The sequence below is a fragment of the Gadus chalcogrammus genome, chromosome 13 (assembly GCF_026213295.1).
Source record: "Gadus chalcogrammus isolate NIFS_2021 chromosome 13, NIFS_Gcha_1.0, whole genome shotgun sequence".
Taxonomy (NCBI): domain Eukaryota; kingdom Metazoa; phylum Chordata; class Actinopteri; order Gadiformes; family Gadidae; genus Gadus; species Gadus chalcogrammus.
The window spans coordinates 3,256,782-3,268,828 of NC_079424.1; the positions used below are offsets into that span (position 1 = coordinate 3,256,782).

Here is a 12,047-nt window from a genome sequence, read left to right on the forward strand (position 1 = left end):
TGTGATTTGACCGGCAGTTGGTCTGCTTATAGGTCGGAATGAAGCGGCCACCGATTATTGAGAGGATGGGTACTTTATTCTACCGGACTCGTTCGCTTATTCACAAGACACACACGCTACCGCTCGCTCTCCTCGCTCGTCCACTCACTCGCTGACGTCCCTCACAGACAAACATACGCACACTGCCATTCTCGCGCACACATATGCTACTCATAACAGTATGCCTCGTTATTGCGACGTTCATGTTTTCCCATTTATTGAAAGTTAGGCTACTAAACATGTTGCATTCTATACGGCCTGATTATGTCATTATTTAAGCTACATAGCCTAATAAGAAGCGCTAATAGGATATTTTACTAAACCACCAAACTAGTTGAGGGTTTTTGGCTACCTGCAAGCATCCTCCAACTGCAATCTTTGGTTATTTATTTATTAATTGAGCTATACTTTAACAGTATTCTTTCTGTTCAAATCTGTTCAGTGTTCCAAATTATTTGTTATTAAATGCTACATTAAGTCAATTGGTATATAAGTGTTGTTTAAATGAAATGGGATAGGATGTATCGTGGGATGTATCGAACCGTGGGTCAAAAATCGTGATACAAACCGAATCGTGAGTTGGTGTATCGTTACAGCCCTAATAAGTGCGTACATTAAGTGTCAGGACAGACACTTAATGTACGCACTTATTGTATGTTGTACGTCCTGACACTTAAAAATAGTACTTAGCATCGTGTAGCATCTTATCCTAGTTGTCTTTGTTGTATACAGGGAATGGGTTAACCTAGTGATTGTTAGTGCTTGGCACCTGGTTCTATGAACATCCTTGCTGTACCGACAGCGATACATTGTTTCACCCTCTTCTGACAAATGTACTTATTGTAAGTCTCTTTGGGTAAAAGCGTCTGCAGAATGCTCCACACCGGGCCTTCAACACCTTACCACTCCAGTTATAAACACGCTCTTCTCTATAATCAGATCCTCTGAAGAACTAAATGGAGTCTACATTAAACGATAAAGAGCAACGATATAAAACTACCAAAGGAGAATACCTGGCCACAATCAACTCCAAATATAGTCTAATCTATATTTTAATAAGATGTAAATAATGTTAAAGGTGCACCTGCAAGGTGCACCTTTAACATTATTTACATCTTATTAAAATAGTCTATTGAAGTTAACAATAAAACAGCAGACAGGAACACAATCATCTGCTCCACTATGTGGACCCCCCACCCAGGACCCCCCAGGACCCCCTGTGGACACCCCTCTGGACGTACCTCTTGGCACACACCACGGAGCAGAACCTCTTGGAGCCCTTGAACTTGTAGGCGAAGTCGACCCAGCCGCAGTACTCACAGGTCAGCTTGGGCTCGTCCTCCTCCTCCTTATCTGCAGGGGTGACACACACGGGGGTTACCACACACACACACACACACACACACACACACACACACACACACACACACACACACACACACACACACACACACACACACACACACACACACACACACACACACACACACACACACACACACAGCTTTTTTTGGGGGGGGGGGGGGGGGGGGTGTACCGTGCTGGATCAGGTCATCGGGCTCGGAGTCCGTGTTGGCGGCGTGGCTGGCGGGGGTCTTGTCCGGGTCGTCCGATAGCTGGTGGTCCGACTTCCTGGGGCTGTGGATCAGGACGGGGAGACGCTCCACCTGGGGGAGGACCAGGAGGGGGGCGGGGGGGACCGTGAGCCACTGGAGAGACCACTAGGGGCACTGGTACCAGCACCACCAGGGGTGGAGCCATCAACAATCCTAGCACATCATTCTAAATGTAGCTCAAATGCTGCTATGCTATAATGAATGGGTTGTTTTGATTAATGAAATAAAAAAACAGAAGGACTGTAACCGTATTTATTTATTTAACTAGTCTAGTAACAAGCTCAACTACATCCTTCATTTGTGGTAAATAGATTTAAATAGACGGCCATCAGATTGTTATAACTGCATTAGCGCTAGTTTTCTATTGGTATGGTCAAGCTTGTGAACAAGATAGACTCTTTTTGTAAGAAATAGTTCAGACACTAATTTCTTTGTCTGCAGTTCAACCATATCGTGATGTAGTGATCGGTATCAATGACATATTTGCCATTCGCTCTAAACTACATCGGTTGGGCAATGCGACAGATGTCCAGTAGGGGGCGACGTGGGTCAAAACCGAACTGAATTATCATCCCTCAACTGTCATTCCGATCTTTCGCAAAATCTTTAAGCGCAGCTGTTCTGACATTACTTTAGTTGGTCCAATAATTATTACAATGTATGCCAGTCCATCTAACATAATTGATTCTACACCGAAATTGTAGACTAGGAATAAAGGCATATTAAAAAAATACATTAGATAGATTAGATATTTGCCTTACCATAAAATTATCAGAGATGGGTTTCTACCCAGCAATTGTTGGTGGTTTTAATAAGTTGAACAGATTCAACACGGTTTTATTGAGTTCTCTGACACCTGTACCGTTTCCTCAGCACTACACGCCTCCAGACTATAAAACACCCACTCCTACAACGATAACCTGCTCTAAATAGGCTTCCTAAACAGAGGGTGATGATGATGGTAATGATGAGGAGGAGGAGGAAGGGGACAGTGTTTACTCCCTGAACGGTCCCCGAGGGGAGGGGGGGGACGGGGGCTGCTTTGGGAATGATAGGTTTGTTTACTACAGTAGGGCAGCGTTGCTAGGAGAGGAGAGACCAAGGGAGGGAGAGACACACGGAGATGGGGGAGAGAGGGAGGGAGAGAGAGAGATACACACAGAGATAGACAGAGAGATCGAGATACAGAGAGAGAGAGAGAGAGAAAGAGAGAGATGGAGAGTGAGAGAAAGAGAGAGATCGAGAGATCGAGAGAAAGAGAGACAGACACAGAGTGAGACAGAGAAACTGACACACAAACAGTGAGACAGAGACATGCAGACAGAGAAAGATGGAGAGACAGACGAAAGGATAAATACAGACAGCGGGAGAGAGGGAGAGAGCGGAGAGAGCGGGTAGAGAGAAGAGAGTGAGACTTACACACACGGGGAACGGCTCGGCTCCCTCCTGGATCACGAAGCCCTCGATGACATGCGTGAGCACCTGCGGCTTAACGATGGCCTGGGGCGGCTTGTTCTCCCCGTTGTGCGGCGCGCTGGCCGTCACTGCGGGAGACTCGTCCCCGTGGCCCGAGGTCATGGCCGGGGGAGCGGGCTGAGGAGCGGCCGGGGGAGGGGGAGTCCGCGGCTTCTTGTCCGAAACCCCTTCTGCTGTGGCCGGGAGAGAAGCGCGCTTTGGTGATCGATGCAAGCGTTGATTCGCTATAATATTAGCTTAGTAAATGTATAACTGTATTACTTTTAATGTACAGCCCCGCCTTTCCCCAACATGTCCTTATGAAGCGCACTTATGAGTGATAACGTTAAACAGCAAACGTCTTTTTTTATCCACCTGCTTTGTTTTGTAGTCCTGAGATCCACCTGCTGACCCGCTCAAAACAAGCAAACCGAGAAATAATCCACACACGACCGGCAATATGTTCAGTTTTCCCGAGTAAAAGAGTCAATTAATCAGAGACGAGTCCAAAGACAATTGGCGACAAGGCTCCCGATCGACTTAACTTTTGCGAAAACACAAAAGCAGCGTGTTGCATCCGACCAGAAACGCGTTGTTCCGTTACTCCCATAGAGTCAGAACATCCACATTAAGCCGGCAAACACATCCACATCAACCCGGAGAACACTTCCAGAGTGCACTCGGCGAACACATCCACATCCACCCGGCCAGACGGCTCTGTTCCCCCGATCCCCGCAGCCGACAGTCGGCGTGTGCAGCAGCTGACTGACGCGCTCCCGCTGGAGAATCCACCGTGGAGACCCCGAGCGAGGCGCCGCCTCCCTCTCCCTCCCTCCCCGATCACGTCCCCGCGGTTCCCCGGGGCTACGACGCGCCTCAACACCAAAACCCAGGCGGCTCTTACGGGCAACCACGGCTCATATTTTCCAATGGAATGACGAAACTAGGGACGGATTTACATTTAAATATAATTCATTTCCGATCGTGGGCTTTAGGAAAACAGCCGAGCGCCTATTACCGTCTTAGTGTAATTTAGTGAAATTGTTCGTCACTTTTTAGTAGCCCAAAGTCCATCTGACCTAATGTATGGTTGTGACCGTTAGTCCACAGAAGAAGTCCAACCTCCTCGCCAGACGAATAGGCTTCAAATATAACCTAAATATAACTTTTCCAGCCTTTTTTCTCCAGAAATGTTGGTCTAATTGATACACCGCATGGTGTACTTTAGAATAGATTCCATAAGTCAGCAGGAAGTGGGTTCCCTGGCCCGGTGGGGAGCGGTACAGCTCCCTGACAATCACACCCCAAACCACCGACAACGCCACCGTTGGAACAACAAGCACCGCCTCCACAGCCATCAACTGTGACCCAAGAAAACATCGGTCTCTCTCTTGATGTAATGCTTATGGAATATCATAACATAATATGATACAGAAAAGTACAGACACGTACTTTGCTGTACACGAACCTCCCTGCGTCTAATTAACCTAAAAATAAAAAGTTTTACATCTGAAACGATCAGCCTGACTGAATGTGGTGACAGAACAAAAAACAAAACATGAGTGGGCTTGATTCCTGGCAGACATCTTGCAGTGAATCAGCGTAAAAGCCTTTAAAACAGCAGAAGACAGCCTGTATATGTTACCGGCCCACCCGTTTATTTACTTTACTTGTGTGGTCACAGATTCTATACGATCTCCGGGATACGAACATATTCCAGACCTTTAAAAGCTTTTCTGTTTTTCTATACGTTGCCTTAGATGGAAAATAGTTTTGGTGGAGGGTTGACTCTGAATGAGACGAATACAAATGAGACGAATACATCAAAGAAAAGCTATTGCACACGTGAGCCTGTCCAGCGCTCAGTCCCAGTTACTGATAAAGCAGCCTAGACACACTAAAGATAAAACCAGAGCATCACGTCCATCCGTTGTGAAAAGACACCCCTGCTTTTATTTTGAAAGTCAAAACATCCTACGTCTACGGACATCCATGTGATTTACCGTTGTTTGTGTCGAGACGAGTGCACCTTGTTTACATTTTAAGCAATATTATCACACTGCTCGGCGCCATATGGTGAACAGTGTACATGCTGAACCGTATACACGACGGCGCAGTAATTACAGCCAGGAAACACAATCATTCAACAGCTGCCTCCCTAAAGCTGGGCTGTCAGGAGCTAGCCTCCGATGAGACCCTCTCTCGCCTCCGCTCCCAGGACTGTGACCACAGGTCTCTGGCTCCATAGGGGACACAGAAGAGGCCGGATCCTTATAGAGTTGTTTCGATACCGATACCAGTGTCGTAAATTCCTCAGATACTTCCTAAAATGCAGCGTTGGGTTTCGGCGAGTACGCAGGTCTATGCGCCTATCCGATACCATCACGTGAGTTTATTTACTACACAGGCAAAGAACATCACAAACACGTGTAGTATTATGCTGCGTTTGGAGGTGGAAAATCGGAATGAGATACTCCATCTACCACCTGGGTACGTTAGAGGCACCAAATCATAAAAACATGGACGCATGCATCCAAGAATACAAATGTATTGTAATTATCATTGTTAATTATAGATAATTGGAAGTTATATCGGTCAAAAATGTACAGTGCTATTAGTCTTCACCATGCTTTATGATGTATCTGTATATAGTCGGTATCGACCGATAATCAAGTTCAGGAATCGGTATCGGGAAGGAAACATTTTCATGGGAATGTGGAGTTCCTTACCTTGCGTGGGCCCAGCCGGGGGCGCGGGCAGGCTGGCCTTGGGCTGCGGTTCTACGGGCTTGCTGGGCTGGGGTGGAGGTGGAGGTGGAGGTGGAGGCGGTGGTGGTGGAGCTACGTGCGGTGGTGGTTGCTGCTGCTGTTGATGCTGCGGTTGGAGCTGCTGCTGCTGTTGGTGTTGGTGGTGGTGGTGGTGGTGCAGGTGGTGGTGGTGGAGGGGGTGGGAGTGGGGGTGGGGGTGGGGGTGTGGCGAGGCCGTGGAGGTGGGGCCGGCTTCTCTTACCACCAATGAGGTGGGCTTCTCTTTACTGGCTTGGATCATTCGAGAGGCCTGAGAAGAAAAAAAAAAAAAGGGGTAAGTCACTTTTTTTGAGTAGAGCTCTTAATCACAGTCACAGACTCAAAGGGCTTCACAGACCCACATTAGACGACCACCCCCCCCCCCCCCCCCCCCCACCCCCCAGTCCTAAGCCCTCTAAAGGATAAGGAGCCCCCCCCCACCCCAAACCCAGAGGTAAAGGAATCTTTACCTCTCCATCCGTCAGTCTAGAGGTGATAAGGAGTGTGAGGAGGCAACTCAATAAAGTAACCAAAGGACAAGGAATCTATTGAATAGGCTTTGGCATGCTGTTGAGGTGTGTTCCAGATAATGACATATTACATCCGTTATGAGATGACCTGACAGGTCTAGATTCATGAATTCTTAGAATGCATCATTCATGAACACTGTACTCAGGATTTTCCTGAATACATGGTAGCACATGGTTGTGAAGAGCTGCCTCCCGGGTCTCAAACCAGCCATTCTGCTTCCAGCGAGGATTAAACACTGTGGCTGGCACACACGCCAGTGAATGGCAGTTCAGTTTGACAGTTGTAATTATTTGCACACTAAAGACCGAAACGTGAGAAACACGATCAGCTCGTCAGGAGACCGAATGCAAATCATTTTGTTAAGTGTCCTCTCACGGGAAGTCCCTTCCTACCCACCCACACGGATTACAACGACACCCAGCAGGATGTTTCAACGTGACAAATGGCACAAATATAGAAAATATGCATTTTTAACACTCAATAACACTATTGACGAGTCCTCAAAAGTAGATATTTGATATTTACTAATTTAATCAAGTCCTTCAGCATGTTTATAAAAATGTACTTTAATTCAGAGACAGGTCATTAAGGAGCAGGTGGGGGTTGGGGCTCAAGGTGTCAACAGGAAGGCTCCGGCCATTGGGGTTCAAACCCACAACCTTCTCCACTCACCACATACTCAGAACTCACAGAAACAAGAGAAACGACCCCCGGCACACTCTGATAACGGTGTTCACACAGATTAACCAACGTGCAGCACCGATGAAACGGTTCAGGTGTGAGAGAACCCAATGAAACCGTGTTGAATCTGTTCAACTGATCAGAACCACCGACGTTTGCTGGGTAGAAACTATGGCTTTGACTTTTGCCCAAAAATCATATTCGAATTTCGTTTGTTTATTAATATTAATATTCGAATATTTAATAATAATATTTTGATTAAATGCCTTCAGTAAGACCTGGATTGGGCTTTGCGAGGTTTGTTTACCGGCGTTGCTATGGTTACCGGTCTTGCGTGTTCCAACTGTTTATTAGGTTTCTAATAAATCGCTGTCTAATCAATACTTCATTCACTGCCTCTTCCGTGGTCATTACAATATTATGAATAGACTGCGTGGGGTTCTCCGACATCTCCCTCTTGGCCTGCCCATAACGGGTTCCAATATTAAGGGCTGCCTAATATTCGTTCGAATTTTGAATAATTTTTTTGATATTCTAATTATATCCGAATAACGAAGTTCGGAGTCAAAGCCCTGGTAGAAACCCATCTCTGCTAATATTACGGTTGGGGCAAATATCAAACACGCAATGTAATTTATTTTTTTTAAACATGCCTGTATTCCCAGTCTACTATTCTGGTGTACAATAAATGTTGTTGGTTTGGACCGGCGTGGTCCAGCCCCCAGAGCGACGCGCGTCCCCCCCCCACTGCGGGCTCTCACCGTGGGCTGGATCTGCAGGTTGATGGCGGTGAGCTGCACGGGCTGGGCCTTGGCGTGGCCCAGGGACGCGTGCAGGGCCTGGGGGTTGATGGTGGAGTGGAAGATGGTGGCCTGGTGGGGCCCGGCGGGCGGGTGGGGCCCCGGCTTGGGCAGCACGGGGACGGGGTGCGGGCAGGGCTGGATGGAGGCCGTCTGCAGCAGCTGGCCCTGGGCCCGCTGGGAGGACTGGGCGCTCTGCTGCATCACAAACTGGTGGTGCTGGTGGTGGTGCTGCTGTTTGTGCTGGGTGACCAGAGAGTGGGGCCCGATCTGGGTGTAGGCTGAGGGGAGAAGGGGGAGACGACGGGGGTTACGTTTACATTGAAGGCTTTCCCCTCTGAGGACTTTAGGATCTTCCGATACGCAGCCCGGATTCTACCTCAAGTCGTGCTCCTAACTCCAGACAACACAACCTGCATATGAAACAGGGCTTGGACTTTTGCCACAACTATCATACTCGAAGTTTGTTTGTTTATTAATATTCGAATATTTTTTAATAATATTTTGACCATTAAATGCCTTCAGTAAGACCTGGATTGGGCTTCGCGAGGTTTGTTTACCGCGTTGCTATGGTTACCGGTCTTGAGTGTTCCAACGGTTTATTAGGTTCCTAATAAATCGCTGTCTAATCAATACTTCATTCACTGCCTCTTCCGTGGTCATTACAATGTTATGAATAGACTGCGTGGGGTTCTCCGACGTCTCTCCCTCTTGGCCTGCCCATAACAGGTTCCAATATTAAGGGCTGCCTAATATTCATTCGAATTTTGATTTATTTTTTGATATTCGATTGACGAAGTTCGGAGTCAAAGCCCTAATATGAAACAGGCAGGGGTCTTCACCCTAAAGATCCCTTTAGGACTAGGTACCCTGCACATCAACATTCCGGGCTGGAACTTGGCTTTTATCCAAAGCAGCTTACAATATGTACATTTGTCAGAAGAAGAGAAACAATATACTGCTGTCGGTACAGTGAGGATGTTCATAGAACCAAGCACTAACAATCGCTAGGTTAACCCATTCCCAAAGCTAGATAGGATATGATGCGACACGATGCCAAGTACTATATTATACAATAAGTGCGTACATTAAGTGCCAGGACGTACAACACACAACAGCATGAAGGTAGTCAAACTCAAACTCAACTACTTCTGAATTCAAACTAACCACTAGGCCAAATGTACAAAGCATCAAACTGAAGTCTCACTCACAACTTACTTCAGCCAACTGTATTGGCAAGAACTTGTGTTGATTCATGACTCTTTCCTAAATCCCACAAACTACTGTATTACCACCTTTGTAGTGAGATATGGCGTCGGCAGCCATTATAGGGACTTAAAGATCGAAGCCCTTCATACAGCACGGTCAAAGAGTCCAACGTTGCAACTCGCATAATGGGGTGCCATTTCCTCTCCATACTTCACTGACAGACATCATTAGCTAAACCACGTCTGCCTAATGATCACCTTCAACCTATTTCCTCCTTCTCAAATCTCGGAGCACCAATCACCGAACCCCAAAATATAAACGAAAGAAAAATGTTGTTTTGTTGCCTTAGCCTTCACCTCGCTGGCCACCACCCCCATCCTGTTGAAAGACGACCCCGCTGAAAGACAGACGTTCTGGGGTAGTTTAGCCTCTCCTGCCATTACTCAAAGACCTCGTCTACCAGTGATCCGTCGCCACTCGTCAGAGCCGATGAGGGACAACCCGAGGGCCCGGACATGGCTCATTTATCATGGATCGCAGGACGTCGGGTTGGGGGCTGGGCTGAGGGGAAACTGGTCGGCTTATCCATGTTGACTGAGAGAACCCTGTTGGCTAATCCAGTCGAGGCCTAGCTTCACCAGTGGAAGCACTGCAGCGGAGGTAGACGCTTCACCAGTGGAAGCACTGCAGCGGAGGTAGACGCTTCACCAGTGAAAGCTCTCGAGTGGAGGTAGACGCTTCACCAGTGGAAGCTCTGCAGCGGAGGTAGACGCTTCACCAGTGGAAGCACTGCAGCGGAGGTAGACGCTTCACCAGTGGAAGCTCTGCAGCGGAGGTAGTAGTAGCTTCACCAGTGTAGGTAGTAGTAGCTAGCTCTCCAGTGGAGGTAGTAGTAGCTTCACCAGTGGAGGTAGTAGTAGCTAGCTCTCCAGTGGAGGTAGTAGTAGCTTCACCAGTGGAGGTAGTAGTAGCTAGCTCTCCAGTGGAGGTAGTAGTAGCTTCACCAGTGTAGGTAGTAGTAGCTAGCTCTCCAGTGGAGGTAGTAGTAGCTCTCCGGTGGACATAGTAGCTTCACCAGTGGAAGCTCTCCAGTGGAGGTAGAAGCTTCACCAGTGGAAGAAGTAGCTTCACCAGTGGAGGGTGAACCTCTCCAGTTGGGGTAGTGGTTCTCTGCTGGAGGTAGAAGCTCTCTACTGGAGGTAGAACCTTCTCCAGTAGAGGTAGAACCTTCTCCAGTGGAGGTAGAACCTTCTCCAGTGGAGGTAGAACCTTCTCCAGTGGAGGTAGAACCTTCTCCAGTGGAGGCAGAACCTTCTCCAGTAGAGGTAGAACCTTCTCCAGTAGAGGTAGAACCTTCTCCAGTGGAGGTAGAACCTTCTCCAGTGGAGGTAGAACCTTCTCCAGTGGAGGTAGCTCCACCATAGTCTAGGGCAGCCGTTCTTAAACTATCGGTCAGGATGGACATGATGCAGTTGGAGGTGGCCTGACAACACAAGCAAAACGTTGAACACACTGGACTCACTTTGAACACACTGGACACAGAACTCACCAAGGCCTATTCTTTCTCCCACAGATCCACCAAGTTGGGCCGTAGGAACTCTAGAAGTAGTCAATGGTGAGTCACCACCAGTCACACCCCCACACACAGAAAGTAAATGTTCCCCACACCACCCAGGAAGCACTGAGCACAGATGACTCATGCTCTCATTAGTACATCTTTTAAAAAAAGTCTGAAACAGGATCATCCCACGTCCCCCCCCCATTCTCTGAAAGAACCAGACTCGCCCCTCCCCAGGGCAGACAGCGAGGCGCTCTGCCTGTCTGTCTGTCTGTCTGCCTGCCTGCCTGCCCGCCTGCCTGTCTGTCTGCCTGCCCGCCCAGGGGAGAAGCGAGCTCTGATGGAGCTGACGGAACCCCCCAGCGACAGCTTGTGTCGTGTGGATACGTCGGTGCGGCCACAACACTACAGGGACGTTAAACACAAACACGTCCTCCTGTGATCCGACGACGACGGCGAGGCAGAACAACACCAGCCGTGCGCATCCCCCAAAATCCCCTCCCCTCCCCCCCCCTTCGTTCCCCGCACTAGATTCTGCGTGGGCGACCCTCCATCTGGTTTCCAACAGTATTTACCCCCCCCCCCCCCCCTCTTCTCGTGAGGCTGCAGCCACAGTCCGGGCCCTCATGTGGAAACAAATAGTAGACGTTCCTCCAGGAGTCTTTTGGACTGTCATCAGACTGCCCTGGGAACGTCTGTGAATGCGTGTTTCTGCGGGATTAGCAGTCTGTGTGTGTAGGAGGGTCTAATGGGTTTTGGGGGGGGGGGGGGGGGGGGGGGATCCCGGTTCGATCCCCGATGTCTAGAGTCTAGCTGTAGGCATCCTTGAGCAAGGCAGCTAACCCCTAACTCCTCATCGATGCCTCCTCAACTCTTCACCAAGTCTACTTGGACAAAAGCGTCTGGTTTGAGTGACAGCAGATGGTGAGTGGTGTGCAGGGACACGCCCACCAGCCGCCCGGCCTCGGCGGACGGTGGGCCGAGCTGGGGGTCATCAGAGGGTCCTCAGGTCACGTGTGGCCTCAGGATTCACACCCCAAGCAGACGGTCAGCAGACACCCAGAGGACGGGGGGTCGAATCGATACAGTGGCCAGGGGGGCCTGGGGGTGGGGGGGAGGTCTGAGACCGAGGGGCGGATAGGACCATCAGCTCTCCCAGGGATCCGGACAGCTTTCTCAGGCTCATAAAGAGGACCAGAGAGGGGCCAGGGAGGAGAGGAAGTCATTTAAAACCATAGCACCCCCCCCCCACCACCCCTCCCCCTCCCACAAGGCACCAGGATTATGGCCCGCTCGCCTACAGAGGCATGGACACACACACACACACACACACACACACACACACACACACACACACACACACACACACACA

General features: G+C 49.1%; 1 protein-coding gene across 1 annotated transcript in view; it reads right to left on the minus strand.

The window, feature by feature from the left end:
• Window positions 1-12,047, minus strand: part of LOC130402270 (polyhomeotic-like protein 2) — a 42,734-nt gene that overhangs the window by 3,480 nt on the left and 27,207 nt on the right. The window contains exons 8-12 of the mRNA XM_056606414.1: window positions 7,870-8,189; window positions 5,840-5,984; window positions 3,075-3,304; window positions 1,577-1,706; window positions 1,281-1,392 (exon numbers count right to left, since the gene is read on the minus strand). Coding sequence (XP_056462389.1) covers window positions 1,281-1,392; window positions 1,577-1,706; window positions 3,075-3,304; window positions 5,840-5,984; window positions 7,870-8,189 — 937 coding nt within the window. The remainder of the gene's footprint in view (window positions 1-1,280; window positions 1,393-1,576; window positions 1,707-3,074; window positions 3,305-5,839; window positions 5,985-7,869; window positions 8,190-12,047) is intronic.